Consider the following 11,807-nt stretch of genomic DNA (forward strand, 5'->3'; position numbering starts at 1 on the left):
AAAGAGTTCAAAAAAACCCCCAATATTTGTCTATGCATTGTATTTTTTGCTGAGGGTTCTTTATTGGTACCTGATGTTTTTCTAGTATAAGTTTTTCTCTGGGGCAAGTCAAACACATCCTAGGATGCTTGTAAAAGGGTCTGATGGACCCCCTTGTCTTAACATTTGTTAATACTAATGAGACCTGCCTTTAGAAGGAAATCGCTTTAAATACCACAATTGCTGTGCTCGTTTGATTTCTAAGTGACACTGAAGAGGCCTTTCTCTTCCTCGGTAAGACTGAGTCCTTATCGTGGAAGTGAAAAGTTGGTAGTGAAATTTAAAATTGACAATAAAATAGATTATAATTAAAATCAGTCTGAGCTCAGGTAAAACATTTATAGGTTTTATGTAGGCTGACTTTGTCCTCTGCTCAGGCTTTTGGCCTCTGCGCCTGGAATGTACACATTGCAGGGTGCATCACTGGTGCCATTCAGAAGACCTGAAAGAAACTATAAGGGACTTATGGCATCCAACCCAGGCCCCCTGGTGCAGGGGAGAAATCGAAGCTGGAGAAACCAGTGATTGCCCAGGGCCATCCAACAAGTCAGATTCTCGGGCCGTGGTCACCCCAGGCAGCCCCCCGAGTCTCGGCTGGTGCATTTCCAAAGCAGCTGCGGAGAATAGCTGTCATAGTGCCAAATTCTTATCTGCTGGTGTCCTTCAGATTGGGTGGCTGAATGCCAAGGAGAAACTCAGAGTCTATGAATTCTAAGCCTGGACACTTCTGGTCAGAGGATCTTAAATTTGTCTCCCAAGCAGAGGATCTGGGACAGATCACAGGGGAGTTGGAAAGGAAGAGCGCTTCCTCTGGGTGCATCTGACTCAGCGTGTGGGGCCGGTGCTGCTCTTATGCCTGGAGCTGTTATAATGCAGAACCAGTCCACACATCTTTCTCTCCGGCTGTCCTGACCATACAAACATGTCTTCACAATCTATTCTCACACCCCAGTATGAGCTAGATGTGTTGCTAATCATGCAAATCAACACAATGAACAATTCGATATTCTAAACAGATCAGCCCCTTTAGAGGAGAGGTGAAGCAGAATCAGTTAAAAGCTCAGATTTTTCATATTTAAGGGAAAGTAAGGGATTCTGGTCATGGATATGCCCCTTAGCACTTTCTCAAATCATGTCAAGGTGATCTCAGTGTGATGATGATGATGATAATGATGATGATGCTAAGAGACTAACATTTGTTGACAACACTATGCCAGGCACTGCACAAAGTGCTTGTCTCTGATCTTCACAACAACCCCACCGGGGAGGTCCTGTTACATCCTCAGTCTACAAAGGAAGAGACTGAGGCTCAGTGATTTTAAGTCAGTTATTAGAGTCCATGCTCTTAACCACCATAGTAGACATTAACCCATCACCAGGCTAGTATTGGAAGCCTCTCCATTACTTCCAGTTCTCTCTGGTAAGCCCTGTCCAGCCCTCCTCTGAGACTCAGCTCACCTGACAGCTCTCTGGGAAGTCTTCCATGACCATCCCAGGCTGGGGTCAGTGTCCTTCCTCCCAGAGTGCCAACTGCTCTCACAGCACAGGGCACGCTGTACTGCCAACGGTGGTCCATTGTTGGTTTCCTCCTCTTTAGCACTTTCAGGTGAGGCAGCCCTTTGTTTTATGCATCACTGTCCTGCCTCATAGCAGATGATCAGTGTGGGTTTCTTAAATAAATGGGTGGTATGAAAATTGACTTGACAATATGTTTTGGTTACCCATTGCTGAATAACAAACTATCCAAATGCAGCAGTTTAACATCACCACTATATTATTACCTCTCAGGACCCTGTGGGTCCAGTTAAGACAGGGCCCAGCAGGGATGGTTCACCTCCGCCCTCTGTCCTCGGGAGATTCTTCACCCTCCACTAAGATGCCTCCATGGCTGATTATAATGGCTCTGCTGGGACCACACATCTGGGCCTCCTTCCTCACTGTCAGTTGGGCATCTTAGTTCTCTTGTGCGTAGCCTCACGGCTTTTCTGAGAAAAGATTGTTAAAGCACATTTGTATACATGTGGCACCACCATGTGGTCTGTTCAGGAACACAGTTGGACTTACCATCTGGAAGCTCAGGGATCCCAAATGAGTAAAAGTAGAAACTTCTAGTCCTTAAGGCTTAGACCCAGACCTGTCCATCACTTCTGCCACCTTCCCCTGATTGGTCAGAGCATGTCACTGGACCAGCCCTACACAGGGCCTGGGTCATGGGAGGCCTGGTTCACTCGGGACCATCTTTGGTAACTAGACCCCATAGTCTAGTGGAGACAGCTCTCTCCCAGCCCGTGTTTCCAAAGAAATGGTTTTAATCAACAAGGATTGATCCGGAGAAGGTGGATAACTCAACCTGTTTTATCACCACAATTTGGAGGAAGCCAATAATTAAAACATATAAAAGTTAGGGATTCCCAGAGAGTTTTGTGCATATAAATAGCCAGTGGCACAGGGCCTGGTCACAAACACTTGAGAGGTCTGTTTAGGACACAACAAACAGCCTGTGTCTAGCAAGGTTTGAGACAGGTGTTACAACAATGGTCTGTCTTCCCCTCACAGCTGCCTCCTTTTCTCTGTGTGTGTTTGGGTTACCCACCTTGTCTCCTCAGCCCTCCCACCCCCCTTCTGCCTTGGCTTCCACATCTCACAGCCCTTCCCTTCGCAATGCACTTGCACCTTAACTGGATTTAGTCTGAGGAACTGCTGTTGTTAACTTTGCACAGTGATACTCCCGCCTCACTCCCTATCCCTTCCTGGAACACTGTCCTGAAGGATTGTCCAAATGTCTTACACCTCACGTCACTGAACTTTTTATTTTATAGGATCATTTCTTTGCCTTTGAAGATGCTTGCTTCCAAAGCACTTGAGGAGTCTCTGGGTTCTTGCTGTTGTTTGCATGTTTTTGTTTCATTTGTCCTCAAATTGCATGTAATGGCTTTTATTTCAATGATGTGCCCTGTGTAAGTTAATCAACATCATCATTAATAAATATATTTGTGCCTTGGCTAACCTGCAGATAAAAAATGCTTTATCGAAGATCAGTGGAAATGGTTCCCAGATTTCCTGAGATAAATTTCTTTATCAGGACTATATAGTGCTCTGATTCTAACATGGTCTTCAGCGAATTTTCATACAGGGGCTAAAGAAATGAGGTTTTACAGTCAGGAGTTTAGGACAGTACAATACTTTCCCTTTCATCTGAAAGCCAGGTTCAGCTTGGCTACGAGGGCCTAAATAAGAGACAGTAGAGGTGTGTATGGGGTTGAGATGAGTATGGGGGTAGAATAGAAAGTGGTACAGAAATTCTTCTGAGAACATCCTATGTGAAACCAGCTCAGGCACTGGCCCCACTGCTTGTCTGGCCGGACAACAGGGGTGTCTCATAAAGAAAGCCGGGCCCACCGAAGTCATCTTCCCAACCTCTCTAGTGAATCTTTCTGGGCAAACGTTTCTCCTATATCCAACCTAGACATGATCAACCTAGACATGATCAACCTGGATTGACAGAAAATTAAGAACATGTGGAATCCTATCAATGAAAAGGGCCATAGAAATGATCTAGGCCAGAGGTTCTCAAACATTTTCCTGTCTCTGGTTTCTTCACACTTTTAAAAGTGATTAAGGACCCCTGAAAAACTGTGCTTATGTGGCGTAATCTGTTGATATTTACTGGATTTAAAATCAAAATGGAAAGAAAACATTTACCAATTTATTTTGAAATATGAATAAACTAACTACATGTAAATGTAAATAATAGATTTTTAATAAAAATAGCTATGTATTCCAAAACATTTTAATGGGAAGAGTGGCATAGTGTTATATTTATGTAGATCTCTTTAATATTTGACTTAATAGAAATTAGCAGGATTCTCATTTCTGCTTTTATACACCACTCTGTTGTGACATGCTATTTATGAAAGTATATGAAGAAAATTCAGCCTCACACAGGTATAAAGGGGTACAGGGAAGAAGTATTTTAATGGCCAATTGTGGATATTCTTCCAAACCACACCAAGTCTATATAAGTACAGTTTCTGAAAGCTTGGCTGCAGTGTGGAATCTGAAATCATATCAGTGAACTTCGTGTACTCTGTCGCATCAAAATCCACTGGTCTGTCTTGCACTCCTAAATGAGCTTGTTTTTTTTATCCCATGGATAGTTTTTGGTGTTGAGTGTTATGATCTTCGTATTTTAAAAGGAAACTAAATGCAAGCTTCTCCTTGGTTTGAAAACAACAATATGTGAAAATTAGACCTGGCATAAGAGAGCAAGGTACCACTTTTATAAGTGGTACAGGGGAGTGATGGGACAAATATACAGATAAGGATTAAGGACATCTGAACCACTGTCAAAGGAAAGGAAAGAAAATTAAGACTATAATTTTTAAAAATTAGCATCAGTAGAGCTTTTCCAAAGTGCCTAGTAGAATGACCTCATTTAATCTGCTTTGAAAACAGTCTGTGAGGAAGGATGGATGGATGGTCTTGTCTCACAGAGGAGAACCTTGAAGCTTGAACCTTCTCCTTGAAGATGCAGATTAGGAAATGGTGGGCTGGACCACCACCAGCTACATGCAACACAGAAAATCATGATCTTTTTGAAAAATATAAGTTTTTAAAAATTTGAAAAACAACATAAAAACTCTTTTAAGAAAGAAAGAAAAGTAAAAAAATACAAGCCTCTGGTGCCTTTCTCTCCACTCCTCCCCATTTCTACTGCCAATAGTAATTAATAGTCAGAACAGATACCAGATTGTTACCAAACCCAAAGCTGCTGCTCTTAATTGCTCCAGGACTCACTTTACCACATGGTGATGGTAGAACAAACAATGGATGAGATGTTCCTAGGTAACTATGACCTCAGGGCTAATCATGCTTGCATGCTATGCATAAATTTAGGGTACTGGCCACTTTCTACACTTCCTTGGAGTCATAGATTTGAAGGATTTCTGTGGACCAATTTTCACTGTTGTGGAAGGGAGAAGAAAAATAATACAAAGGGCAGAACAGAAAGGAGAATGAGATGAAGGGTAAGTGGCAAGTGCAGAGATTAGCAGGCTGGCCTCCCCTTAGTGGGTAAGCAGGGGCACCCAGGGGTAGCCACATGCTCACTTCCAAAGGGAGCCACTCCATACCTCCTGTGTCGTTTCCTAGAAGTCAGCACTGAGAAGTCAGTCCTGAGTTCCCCATTTGCTGCCCTCCAAACAGTACTAAAATGACTTTCTCGGTTATCGTTTTAATTTTTTTCAAAAGTATTAGCCAAACTATTTACCTTTACCTGTTAAAATAGGATGTGTTCCACTTAGTTCTTTTTTACACAGAGGAGATGTCTTCCTTATTTTTAAAAAATGTATGTGGAGCATTTATTGTGGGGGTGGGGATGGACAGGGACTGTGTCTGTGAAAAACTCTGCTTTGTGAATTGTAATTGTCATCGTCTCACCGTCTCTCGGAGGGGCCGTCGGAAGTGAAGTTGTGCCTTGAAGCTCAGAGAGAAAGAATGTGCACAAAATCAACTCTTCATCCACCACCAAGAGAAACGCCTCAATGTTTCAAAATTACAGTGCCGAACGCATTTCTTTTAAAATATTCATCTTAGGAAGAGTCTGCGAAAGGGGATTTTTGTTCTCTTTGATTGAGTCAGTATCACTAATAATAAGGCTTTGGTCCCTCAAAAAGCCCCCTGAGGAGTATTTTTTCAATTTACTCATTCTATTTGTTATTTAGTACTTTTTACAATTATGTTTCTTAGACTTTTCCCGCTCCACTTTTCTCTCACAGCGGTATAATAAAATTGAGATACACATAAGAACAGGCTTACTTCTCTTGTTTCTCTTAACCCCTCTGTTCTTCAGTCCCAGCTCCTACTTCTTCAGCCCAAATTCCTAAAGGAAAATGGTGAAGGGAAAAAAATAAGAACGGTTTGGGGATATACCACTCCACAACTCAGAGCACAGGGTAGTCATGGTAGATCAAGAAAAGACTGGTTCAAAGGGATGGGGTGGGAACGGTGAAGGAATTAAGAAGTACAAATTGGTAGTTACAAGATCGTCACATGGTGGAAAGTAAGGCAGAGGGAATGTAGTCAGTAATATTGCAACAACTTTGTGTGGTGCCAGGTGGGTCCTGGAAATATCGGGGGGAACACTTTGTAAAGTGTACATTTGTCTAACCACAATGCTGTATACCTGAAACTACTACAAAATAATATTGAATGTGACATGTAATTTAAAATTTAAAAAAGGAAAGAAAAATGACTGATACAAGGTGCTTAAGGCCTCTTCTAGAAGCAACCTCTGTCGAGAAGTTTGAGCAATACTATTCAACTTGACTTACTAGAAATTGGCCTCTTTTTTTCTTCTTCCTTTTTTTTTTAACAAGGTAGTTCTTGGCATTGGACTTTTTACAGAAACCATGAAGCAAACAATTCTTGAGAAAGTTTTTTTTTCTCTATAAATTATAAGACTATCAAGTGGCCATAACAATGCGCCTGCAGGGTATAACACAGTACCTGTGAGTCAGGTAGTCCGCATCCACCTGAATGTGCATGTGCCAGGAGGGCCGCGGCGGAGCAGGGGCAGGGAATCCGAGTTTACTCCTGAAGTGCGCTGAGACAATACAGTTATGGAAATGCATATTCTAAATACTTTTTTTATGTTTGAGAATTTGCCTTACTATTTCCCTGTGTTTTCAAATGCTTGTTCTTACCTGTATTCACTACAAATATAGCCTGTCTTTTTCTTTTTCTGTTTCTGCTTTCGTGGGACATTTTTCTTGTACAGTTGTACTCCAGGCATCTCCAAACCGGACTCAGTCTTGGATGGGATTCCTGACCTGTCCCCACTGGCTTAAAATGTTCCCCTGGGCTACAGCATGCACTCTGCCCTTCCCCTTCCGGGGTCAGCATTGAGCGTGCTGCTCTCTGCCTATTAGAAGGGTGGCTTAAATATTGTTATCACATTGTTTCCTGACAACAATCTTCTCTGGTAGGCATTATTATTACCCCATTTTGAGATGAGAAAACTGAGCCTTAGGGAGGTTACATATGCTCACTAGTCTGTAGGGTAGCAGAGCCTGGATTGCAGGCGGGGTTCTATAGACATTCAGGCTCACCTCAAAGCACCACTGCGCTGCCTCCTCCTGGGAGAGGACCTCTTTTGCTGGAAGCTTTGGAAAAGACCGTAACTCTCATCTCAACCCCAGCACACACCCCACCAGCAAGAAGCTGGCCGCCCAGAAATTAGGTCCAACTAAAGTACCTTTGACTAAACCAGGGTTTGCTGTCACTATATGCTCCTGAGTTTTTGTTTTTGTTTCTGTTTTTTACCAAACAGTGCCTGATGTCACAGACACCAACTAACGTAAACCCTGAGTCCAGCTGTAGGGGGTGAGAACTGGATTAGGAGGCTGGAATCCTCTGGGTATAAACAAAAGCCCGAGAAAATTGTGTCAGAAAGCAGTTTTCCAGAGTTTTGGGTTGGTTTAGTTCAAAACAGGAAGTCATTCATGCTCCCCACCTCTCTCCTGCCTTTAAATGGCTGCTGTATTTGCTCCCCTTAGTCAAGAAAACTGACTTCCAATTTGATGAGATAAAGGATACCTCTCAAACGGGGCAGTTATTTAGGTAGTTTTATCCTTCATACTTTTCTAAATGTTCTGCAAAGAGAATTTTACTTTTAAAAAGTCAGCATTTAAAAAAGTGTATAATGGGTTTTCTGAGGTATTACATGCTGCAAAATTGCAGTGAGAGTGGAAGAAAGTAACAAGGAAAATGAGGTGGTGTACATTAAAGACCCTATATAAACAATATTTGGAAAAAAAGAAAGTTCTAGTAAAATATGAATTGGTGTTTTGTATTATAGTTTTACTTTGCCATTAAACTAAGATACCTCTACACACACACACACACACACACACACTGGTGTGTGAACTGTAGGGGGTTCTTGAACTGCTTGCAATTGTAAACACTAGAGTGTGTTTCAGGCTGGAGAAAGTGTTGTGTGCATGTGTTTGTGTATGAGAGATAGGCACCTATATTATTTTGAAAAGCATATGCCTTTCAGCATAGCCCCAAAAAGGCTATTAGGGCCTCATAAGCCTCCAATCCTTGCCTTCCAGTAACCCTGGCCTCCAGAAGAAACAATCAGAAACTAGTGAGTTACATTTGGAAAGGCAGGGAACCACAAGTGATCACCTCCACTCTGCAGACAATGACCCAGTCTCTGTCCAGAGCCAGGAGAGCACCTTTGAGTTGACTTTCATGACAGACAGTAAAGGGCAACAAAGACCACATTCTGACGCGCCCAGTGCACTCGCTTTTCACAATGGGTTTTATTATTCATAAAAAAATAAGTTTATTTACATTTGCTAATTAACTGTGGTAGCGCAACCTCCAGCAGCGGTTTGTTCCTCCTCAGCAGGGTCACCATGTACCGAACTAGGCTCAGCGGTCCAGAGCAAGGAAGAACGCGGGCGAGGGAGACGGTGTGCAGGAAGAGCGACCAGTGCTGGGGGTGTAGGGGGTGGGAGTTGAGGGCAGGTGGGGACAGTCAGGAGTTGGAAGGAACTCTGCAAGGAGGTGTGGGAGGAGGGAGGAGAGGAAGGAGACCCTAGCCTGGGAAGGTGGGACGGAGGGTGGATCACACCTAGGAGGGGCTGGGGGAGACCGAAGCCTGGTCAGGAAGAGGTGGGAGTCTGCAGCCGTGAGGGGTCTGCCCGCAACAGAGAGGCTGGACGGCGGTGAGCGCTTACAACAAACCCGGCTCAGGTGGTCTCAGACTGCGCGCCACCACGGCCGGCTTCCAGTGCTGCCAGGGCGCCCTCACCTCTGTCCGCCTGGAGGGCGCTGCCTTGCGGGATACCAGCCCCATCCAGGTATCACTCTCTTCTCTTCACAGCTTAAAAACCTGTCCGTTATGGGTTCTCACGTGAAGACCTGTGTCTTTGCAGCCGATTGTCACGGAGACAGCGTCCTAACGGTACAACCGTAAAGGCGCGCGCTGTGCAGAGCCAGGCCTTTTCCTGTACCGCACTGATCTCTGGTTCAGCTGGGAAGCTCGCCTAAGGTGATTTGGCGCTCCGAAGGCAGCGTGGGGGTTATCGGTGCACGCTCACTAGACCGCAGGCTGGTTCTGGAGAAGTGGAGTGTCCTCGCCCCGATCCGCGCGGCAGCCGGGGTCCACCGGTGCCCAGCTGCGACAGCCACGCCCGCCGACCGTCCGGCTCTGCTCCCTACGCCCGCCAAGTGTCCTGTTCGATTTCGGGGTGGCGGGCTGTCTAGGAGAACCCAATGGAACTTTCTTTGCATTCTCCGGGGGTGCGCACGCAGTCTCCCTTCTCTCTGTGACCCCTAAACATGGGTTTAACCAGTAATCCGAATAAGTGAGTTCAGTTCAAGTTCGATCTAAGCCGTGGTCCCACAGAGTCTGCTGGCAGCGGCAACTTCTTTGGTGTTGTCAGAGTCGGGTCGTCCCGAGACGACAAACGGCCACGTCTGTGAAATCAAGAAGAGCGTCTGATGTAAGAGGAGAAACGACCATCTTAAACCGAAACCGCTCAACTAAGTGGACCCTGAGATAGTCCTGATTTTGAATAGCGACTTTATCAGTGTTCTGGACATTTGCCTTTCTTCTCTCTAAACTAAGTTTTACTGGATTTTGATCAAGTGAATGAGGGTGGGAGGGGGGGAGCATTCGTGCTTCCTCCTGTACTGTGCCCTTACCATCATTCCGTGAAACCTGTAGTTGGAGATTTTGTCCTGCCATTCCCTTCCCCCAACACACACACACACACACACACACACACACACACAATCAGCCTTCTGCTCTCAAGCCGGAAGAATTGGCAGGTCAGAGAGGGACTTTCCAGACTGATTCCTTTTGGGGAAACCTCTGCTATTCTGCAAGAATTTAAAAATCCAAAGCTTTTTAAATAGAGCTCATCTTTCCTCCCTTTCAGAAAGTAGGGCTTGTTCAACCAAATCTTTCAGACTCTTAGCTGGAAAAAGTTGCACGAGGGAGATTTGCCCTTTATTCTACAATGGAACCCAGGTTCACCCCGTAAGTAGACTATTAACCAATAGGTGTCACTGGACATAATGATCAGAATGATGCAAGTAGAGGGTGGGCAGTTCTTCTCCAGAAGAATGGCTGGCCCCTCCTGTGATTTGGGGGAAACTAAGCTGGAGTCCTCACCACCCGCACCAGAACCCCTCTTTCGGGTTCTCCCAGCGGGCCGACTCTGCCCGGCTCCCAGGAGCGTCCCGGGCATCTCCTGGCCCGCGCCCCGGGCCGGGAACGCGGCACCCCTACCAGGTTCACCGGGTGAACGTAGCCGTTCTCGTAGCGGTCCTCTTGCAGTAGCTGCCGCAGGTGGGCGATGTAGCTGGAAGCCAGTCGGAGCGTGTCCAGTTTAGAAAGCTTGGTGTCGGGAGGCACCCAGGGCAGGCTGGTCTTGAGCCTTGAGAAGGCTTTACTCAGCACGCGCATTCGGGCGCGCTCTCGGGCGTTGGCCGCGTTCCTTTGCGACTGCTTGCACTCGGCCGCAGAGCCCTTGGGCGGGAGGGGCTTCTTGCCGCTGCCACCCCCACCTACTCTAGGCCGTTTTCTCTTGCAGCCTCCCGCGCCGCCCGCCGCGTCCAGAGCGCACTGCTCCTCCTCGCCGTCGGGGTCTTCCTCCTCCGCCGAGGAGTTGTCACTGGGTGATATGTAGCTGCGCTCTGCGCCGCGGAGGGGCGGCCTCTTGGAGGCGGGGACCTGGTACCCCAGTTGCAGCTCCCGCAACTCCATGTCCTCCGGGTCGCTCACCGAACCGGTGGACATCCCTGCGTCCCCCACGCCCACTCCCGAGTTCCTTCCTTCCCCAGGCCAGTCTCCCGGCCTCCGCCTTCGGCTCTTCAGCGGAGGCGGGGGGCCGAACCAAGGTCTGAGGAGGACTGGAGACCAGGGTCCCGCAGCACGGAGCCGCGGGAGTGAGCCCTGCCGCTAACTCCAGAGAGCGTGGGCCCAAAACTCAGCCCTGAGCCCAGGCTCCTTCTGCACGACCGCGAGCTGCGCCTTTTGACAGGACTATTTATCTGTACTGCTCGGAACAAACCACCCCGGGCAAAAAAAAAAAAGAGAGAGAGAGAGAGAGAGAGAGAGAGAGAGAAAGAGAGGGAGAGAGAGGGCGTTGGAAAGGAGGGTGGGGTGGGGAGAAGAGGTGGGGCGGGGGCGTGGAAGGGGTGGGGACCGCTTTTCTGCGCACCGAGGATCTGGTGGTGGGGGCGGGGAAGGGGAAGTCTCTGCTGAGCGGAGATTTGGGCGCTGTGCCCAGGGACCCTAGATAGTCCGTGGCGGGAGAGTGAAGAAGGGGACCTTGACCCCACTTCCACGCCCACCCTAACTGATCTTAGCTCGCGATAGTGAAGATTGCTACACGCTTAGAAACCACAGGATCGGCGACCTCTGCTTCGTTCCCAGTCTTTTTCAGCAGAACTTTATTTTCCAAGCTCGTCACTCAGATTGTATCATTGCCTATCCAAGCTTTGCCGGACGCAAGTAAAACCAAAACAAACAACACCGAACAATCCACAAGTTACCTCTCGTTTTCCTCCTTTTTCTTTGACCTCTCTTTATGATCTACAAAGCACTTTTATCTACACTGGTTCGTTTCATTTTAAAACAACTGTGACTTAAATGTTATTATCTCCACTTTGCAAAGCGTGAAGCTAAACCGCAGATACAGACATTAAGTAAGGAACCCCAAATCATCAGGCTTGTAAGTAGAAATGGC

General features: G+C 46.5%; 1 protein-coding gene across 1 annotated transcript; it reads right to left on the reverse strand.

Moving 5' to 3' along the window:
• Positions 1–9,257: 9,257 nt before the first annotated feature.
• On the reverse strand, positions 9,258–11,139 carry MSC (musculin). The gene is made up of 2 exons (XM_028533972.2): positions 10,346–11,139; positions 9,258–9,528 (listed from the first exon to the last, which is right to left on the reverse strand). Exons 1-2 carry the CDS (start codon positions 10,853–10,855, stop codon positions 9,439–9,441), a joined length of 600 nt encoding a protein of 199 aa, XP_028389773.1. The 5' UTR covers positions 10,856–11,139; the 3' UTR covers positions 9,258–9,438.
• Positions 11,140–11,807: the final 668 nt, after the last annotated feature.

The sequence above is a fragment of the Phyllostomus discolor genome, chromosome 7 (assembly GCF_004126475.2).
Source record: "Phyllostomus discolor isolate MPI-MPIP mPhyDis1 chromosome 7, mPhyDis1.pri.v3, whole genome shotgun sequence".
NCBI lineage: Eukaryota > Metazoa > Chordata > Mammalia > Chiroptera > Phyllostomidae > Phyllostomus > Phyllostomus discolor.

Excerpts from the sequence above, each read along its gene's own strand:
- MSC (XM_028533972.2), bottom strand. The coding sequence starts at position 10,855 with ATGTCCACCGGTTCGGTGAGCGACCCGGAGGACATGGAGTTGCGGGAG. Across the intron at positions 9,529-10,345 it reads ACGTTCACCCGGTGAACCTG|ACGTGGCCGTTTGTCGTCTC; the intron begins GTAGGGGTGCCG and ends TTGATTTCACAG.